We start from the raw sequence: 6316 nt of genomic DNA, 5'->3' as shown, positions 1-6316 counted from the left end.
TTCATAGAGAAAGAAAATAATACTGATAATTAAAAAAAAAACAAAAAAGAAACCTTACAAGTCAAAGAGATCACATGACACAAGGTATTGCAATTATTTGCCTGGTGTAACGGGGTAGCCGATCCCATGCCTTCTGGTAGGAAAAGCCAGAAACAACAAGCTGCAGATGAGACCAATCCCAACAGGGATGACATCCAAAACCTCCTGAGTCTCATGTTTAGGCATAGGATAAAAGCAACTCAAAACATTCTTATCCCTCAAAGCCACAGCAACAAACACGAGCACTGATAAAACTGCATGAACCACATCAATGAACCTTAGCTTGAGCTTGCTCAGATCAGACAAGCCTGAACCAACAGGATCCGGGCAGTCAAATAGAAACATCCCTTTAATGGTTGCGAAACCATAGTAGACTTGTCCATCTGTTGGTGACTTGACACTGTCCGTGAAGGAGCCAAGAAAACAAGAAACAGCGAGGAGAGCAAGGAGGACAGAAGTCATGGGGGCTGTGGCAGAATCACAGGCACCATTGTTGGTAAATATAGGGGTGAGGATCTGGAATGCTAGGAGGGTGCCTGTGGGAAGGAGGTTGGCTAGGTTTGCTGTACTTGTTAGGGTTTGCGAGATTGCCCTTTGAGAGAAAGTGGGTGGTCTTGATGGGGATTTTGGAGTCTCAGGCTCATTCTTATTGATGTTATCGTTGCTAGGAGTCGAGCTTGAACTTCCTGTGGATATTTCAGCAGGTATGGATGATTTCTTGGAGGAAGGTGTTGTTCTTAGTCTGAGAGACATACTGTTGGGTTTTTGGGTGTGGGAAAATTTAGGGTTCTCAAGCTTTATGATCAAGAAGCTGATTTGAAGGAGGTTGAAGTCAATTATGCGTGTATTAAAATGTGGATTAGGTATTTTTAATAAATCAATTACTTGTCGTCAAAGGTTTTAAGCTTTCATCATGGAGTTTCTAGACGACTGCATCCTAACTTGAACAGGCATCTTTTAGTCTCAAATTGTATGCGTGAAGCTAGCTAGCTATGGAGTCAATGCCCAGCCAGCCCATCTGACATCATTGCTTTTAGGCAGCTGTTGAATTATTATTATACCGGAACAATAATTCCACTATTTATCACTCACCATTGTTCAACATCTTTCTGCACGATCGTCCCTTCGTCCAAATTTTAATTATTGTGGAGTGATTTCAAATCTTTCTTTATTTATGCCCTTAGCTATTCTTATGCCTTTCCAAGTTTTTAAGAGTATTTCCCAGAAGGAAAATCATTATGCCTTCCAGAATTTTATTTTATTTTTTTTCTGGAGAAGAAAATGACCAGATCCTTGAGTTTTAACTCCCATGAGAAAACAGAAGGATTGCAATGGAAGAAATTCTTGTTCTTCCAAATTTTTCCCATTGACTAAGCCTATTTTTCTTGTTTAGTTAATGATTGAAAAAAAATAATTTTTTTTAAGTGTTTTTAGATGGTTTTAATATATAATATTAAAAATAAATTTTAAAAAATAAAAAAATATATATTATTTTAATATATTTTCAAGCAAAAAACATTCGCCGTCACCGCAGGTACAATTTATGTGTAGCACAATTAAACACAATGCCCAGGTAATTTATGTGTAGCACAATTAAACACAATGACATTAAGCTGAAAAGCAAGTTTCTGAAACGGGATAATGCCATTATTTTTCATGGTTCATGCACCATAGATGAGGAACATAATGTGCATGCAATGTTTAAAAATTGAAAAATATTACCCCATAATTTGCTTTCAAGAAAAATAAGCTGCCCTGACAGGTTGGTTGAGCTTGCACGAGGTTCCAGCATCTCTCTGCACGATCCAACTGATCCCGTAGATGATGGTCCTCACAATTCCAAGTTCGTGAATCGGAGCATTCCATAAGAGATGGTACCATGTTTCCAAATAAGGAGAAATTTCTCGGTAATCATGGATTCATAGCAGCTCATACTTAACATGTCCAAGGTAGAGACCACATGCAGGAGCCATAGGACTTGCAGCAGTAATAGACCTGGCATTCAGTATTCTTTCAACTGGAAAAGAAAAAACAATTGCACAGGCCAAAGGTGAATTAAGAAATTATTAAACTCACAATCATGTGTGTGCATGTACAACTGTGGGATATGTAAACACAGAACAGACCATCTGAAACTGTTAGATCTCCAGTGCCGACAGATTTAAGAACACCAACAAGCAGTCTAACCTGAAAATATCCAACTGAAGTTTTAAGTTCGCCAATCACAAAGGCTTAAACAGCAAGAAAAGTTGGTGATGCTGTTTGAAACATGGATACAACATGAACACATGATGCCATCAAATTTTGTTGCTACCCCAGGTCAATCACAATGGATTCTCATTTCTAGTGCATATCATAAATTTAACAGTGTCAAGTGGCTACCGGCTCCAAAATACAGTATTCACTTCAGGAACAGAAACGAAAGAATCAAACCAAAGAACACAGGACACAGACAGTGCCAACCTGGTGGTAGAGAAAAGAGCGAGAACGAGCTGTTATGACATAGCAGCGATGTCTTCTCCTTATCCCAAAACCTAAATCAGTTCCACTATTGGAGCCCCCTGCCATAATACCATTGGAAATAGATACAGTTGGCAAGCCAGTCTTACACTTGTTATGGAATGAATGAGGACCTTCCCCATTTGAACTGTTCTGTTCTCTTTCTGTGATCGATGGAAAATGTGGAGTTGAAAACACCTCCAAAACAGAAAGTTCTTCTAAGGTTCTGAATGGTGATTTTGCCTGAAAAAAATAAGCAACTGTATAAGATCATAAACAGTTCAATAAATTTTAGCATGTGAACATATTAGCTAGATATTGTGTTAGAATTTTTTCTCTCAAACAATGCACAGAAAGATACAGCACTTTCAATGCTCGGGTGATTGGGTTTGAAAGTTTATTATACAGAAATAAAAATGTTGAAAAGTACTTAAGCTCTGGATAGCTCATAATCATAAAGCTCTCAAAGCTACTCTTAGGAGTCCTTGCAAAATAGAACAGCTTGCCTTTACAAATTAAATCTAAATAGGCAACAAATGGACAAAGCAGCCAGAAGCAATGCATCTAGAAGATAGGGAGCAACCTGACAACCAGATGCCCGGAAGGAACTAAAATCATGATGTCCAACAAGAACTTTGCAAGCTTCCTGCATTGTTATCAATTATTAATGCCATTTCAATTGACTAAACAAGGTAACAGATTCGTTTGGGAATGGTTTCTAACCTGCATGGAAACAAGATCTAACTCCTCTGATACATGCCATGCCCGGTCTTTTTCAAAGGTGGACAAAAGCTCTGGTCCAATCAGCAAGCGGTAGAAGTACCTAAAAAACATAAATGGCATATTTTGAACATTATCCTCCGCAGTACAAGCTGTTAAGTATGTCTAGCACAGCAGACCATAAGGTGGTGTGTTATGACAGCATATATCCTACATCTATTTTGAAATTCATTTCATCACCTCAAAACTATTTAACTATAGCCAAAGTCATCTGACACACAAGCATATAATCTATGGCGGATGGTCTTCCATGCAAAAAGTCCTTAAATTCAACACACCATCATTGCAATCAAGCTAATATACACATGCTTCAATGCAATTTTTACAAAAAGAACTAAAGTTAATCAATACCTACGTGCGCTCTTGAGCTTTGAATCTTGCATGGAAATGAGCTGGAACACTTCGAACATCAGTCACCATAATATCACCTTCCTTCTTCTCACATAAACCACATGAAAAAAGTGTCATTGATGGCTATCTAGTTTCTAGTACATGAGGATGTGATCCAATATGAATAAAAGATGAACGTTTTATGCAATTTGTATAAAAGAAAATACCAACATATAAATCACTACTAGAGCAATCCAAAAATGTCCACATAGAAGGTGATGCACATAATACAATCAGATCTTTTCTTCTGTTTGTCGCACTATGCAAGTAGCAAAGTAGCATGTACAAAAGTAAATAAATGCAAGTATAATTAAGTGTTAAAGAATTGGTGAAAGGAAAAGATGATGCAGAGGTTCACGACTTAAATGGTTAACAAACATACCTGCAGGAAATGGTTCACGGCTTTTCTGACTACTGCTGGTTCGTGAGGCGGTAACTGCAAATTGATAAAAACAGAAACAACAACTGTGCAGTCGTAACAGAATCTCAGGTAAATTTTAAAGGCAGCTGTATAAGAGTGAACTATACACCAGAATAAATGAATGACAAGTGATGTAGGATCACTGAGCCCATCGAGAAAAAAAGCTTGGTAGCATTGTTGAACAAGATGATGAATTTTGTCCATTATTTGCATCTCTCAAGGTGAAACGAGAACTCATCATACCAACAAACAGATTTCAAATAACCTCTATATGAAGATCAAGTTCTTAGGTATGGCAAATAAAAATCCTAACAATGTCCTACTCTTCATAGATTTACAAACCCAAAATGTTCCATGAAGTTAAAAAGGAAAAAGGAGCACGAAACGGGAATTCCCATCAATCGATAACATTAGCAGCATCAAATGCGAAACAAAATTACCCAGAAATCGACTGCGACATAAACTGCAGATTAGATACATACCACTTCACCTGGCTTCCTTTTGCTTATGCGTTCCACATCAACATGGCAAACATTAGACAATGCATGTACTCCTGCATCCTAAATTTTATATTTTTAACAGAAACTCAGCATCTATGCTGCCATCCATCAATTAAACCATAAAAAGAATTCAGGCCAGCTAGAAATAAAAACTCACAGTCCTACTGGATAGACAGATTGTTACAGGCTGCCCAATGAATTTATGAAATGCCTCCTGCATTATTCAACACAATTATTGTTATAATTTCGAGGTATTACACAAAAAAACAAGTTGAGTGATGATTTGAAGAAGAAAGAAAAGAACCTGAAGGACACCAACAACAGTTCTCTGATTAAGCTGTTGCTGGGAGCCACAGAATCGAGTGCCTATGTACTCAACAGCTACCAAGTAACGTTGAAGTCCTGGCTTCATTGATTTATCTACAGCTTCTTTTTCTTCTTCTTCCTCGCTCGAGTCTCCTTCTTCTTGAAGGGTTTTAGAGATCTTTGAAGGTCTTTCGTTCGGAGATTCTTCAGGTGAGGCTTTTGGGTTTACTTCAGTCATCTGTTATTTTTCTTTTTCCGGGATGAATCAGTTTCTTTTCTCGGAGTCCAAACGGCACCAAAAAATAGAAGAAGAAGAATTTTTAAGATAGAATTATGCGTTAGGGTTTAAGGGTTTATTTCTGATTTTCTTGAACGGATAATAAAGGAGGCTCAAAGGCATAACCCATGATCCAAGCTTAAAGCCTGTACCCAAGACACAACAACAATATTATTTTTATTCATGGAAGCGCCCAAGACACAACAACACCACAACAACAATATTATTTTTATTCATGGATATAATTAGGTCAAATTTAATTTGTAATTATATTGAATTTAATTTTGACATTTTATAAAATTTAAATTTGATTCATTTAGATTTTTTTCTGTCCTGAGTAATTTGAGCTAAAAGATTTTAAAATCTTTTATGAATATTATCATGAATTGAATTTATACTATTAATTTTAATGGATTCATATTTATGAATGAACTTAAAGCATGAATGGACGATGTTACGACACTTCAAGATATCAAGTTTAATTTTTATATATTGCATTATCATTAAATATAAAAATAAGATTAATAAAAGGTATATAAGTTAAGTCAAGTTGACCAAATTTCAAAAATTTTGACCCATCACCCAACTCTTAATATCTATTTTTTAAGTTTTTTTATCCATTATTACTTATAATATCCTACATTACTTAACTTTAATAAGTTATGTAAAGTCAGATAATACAAATATTATAAAATAAACAGTTTTTTTTTTAACAAATTGGTTATTTTGTTATTTCAAATACCATAATGACATAATTATTAAATCTAGTTTAGTGAATTGATCAAAAAAACCAAGAATTTATAACTTGGTTTGTACTAGATTCTTAATTAAGTTGAATGAAATATTGATTTAGATGATCACAGTTGATTTAAAATGAGGTTTTAGTAATTGGGTTAACACACGATTCAAACCTAATTAAAAAAACCCGGTCAAAAACCCGGTGGTAACCCGTTGACTTTTATTTATTTTTTTATTAAAACGACGTTGTTTTGAATTTTTTTAAAAATAGAAATTGACCCGGCCGACCCGGCCGACCCGGTCAAAACCCGGTGACCCGGTCAAAACCCGGAACCCGGGCCTTGGACCGGGCCAGCCACATGGCCG

At 36.1% G+C, this 6316-nt stretch overlaps 2 protein-coding genes across 3 annotated transcripts; both read right to left on the bottom strand.

Moving 5' to 3' along the window:
- LOC105142131 (uncharacterized) lies at positions 1-1383 on the bottom strand. The gene has a single exon (XM_011049629.1). It carries the CDS (start codon positions 790-792, stop codon positions 94-96), a length of 699 nt encoding a protein of 232 aa, XP_011047931.1. The 5' UTR covers positions 793-1383; the 3' UTR covers positions 1-93.
- A 241-nt stretch (positions 1384-1624) lies between these two features.
- On the bottom strand, positions 1625-5316 carry LOC105142130 (Pseudouridine synthase family protein). Of its 2 annotated transcripts, none has more exons than XM_011049628.1 (10): positions 4934-5316; positions 4787-4843; positions 4612-4689; positions 4091-4144; positions 3674-3750; positions 3262-3361; positions 3122-3184; positions 2503-2781; positions 2166-2226; positions 1625-2056 (listed from the first exon to the last, which is right to left on the bottom strand). In XM_011049628.1, the coding sequence occupies exons 1-10, from the start codon at positions 5171-5173 to the stop codon at positions 1959-1961; spliced, it is 1107 nt and encodes a 368-aa protein (XP_011047930.1). In that variant the 5' UTR covers positions 5174-5316; the 3' UTR covers positions 1625-1958. The 2 variants fall into 2 exon arrangements, with proteins under 2 accessions (XP_011047930.1, XP_011047929.1); XM_011049627.1 differs by having other exon boundaries at positions 3674-3753; positions 4934-5312.
- Positions 5317-6316: the final 1000 nt, after the last annotated feature.

This window comes from Populus euphratica, unplaced genomic scaffold (assembly GCF_000495115.2).
Source record: "Populus euphratica unplaced genomic scaffold, PopEup_1.0 scaffold268.1, whole genome shotgun sequence".
In the NCBI taxonomy this organism is placed as follows: Eukaryota; Viridiplantae; Streptophyta; class Magnoliopsida; order Malpighiales; family Salicaceae; genus Populus; species Populus euphratica.
This window is presented reverse-complemented; position numbering and strand designations above follow the sequence as displayed.

What these genes read in the sequence shown, in the direction of transcription:
- LOC105142130 (XM_011049627.1), bottom strand. Translation starts at nt 5,173, where the DNA reads ATGACTGAAGTAAACCCAAAAGCCTCACCTGAAGAATCTCCGAACGAA. An exon ending in CTGTTGTTGGTGTCCTTCAG is followed by an intron (nt 4,844 to 4,933) that starts GTTCTTTTCTTT and finishes TGAATAATGCAG; the next exon opens with GAGGCATTTCATAAATTCAT. An exon ending in TCCGGGCATCTGGTTGTCAG is followed by an intron (nt 2,782 to 3,121) that starts GTTGCTCCCTAT and finishes TATTTTTTTCAG; the next exon opens with GCAAAATCACCATTCAGAAC.
- LOC105142131 (XM_011049629.1), bottom strand. Translation starts at nt 792, where the DNA reads ATGTCTCTCAGACTAAGAACAACACCTTCCTCCAAGAAATCATCCATA.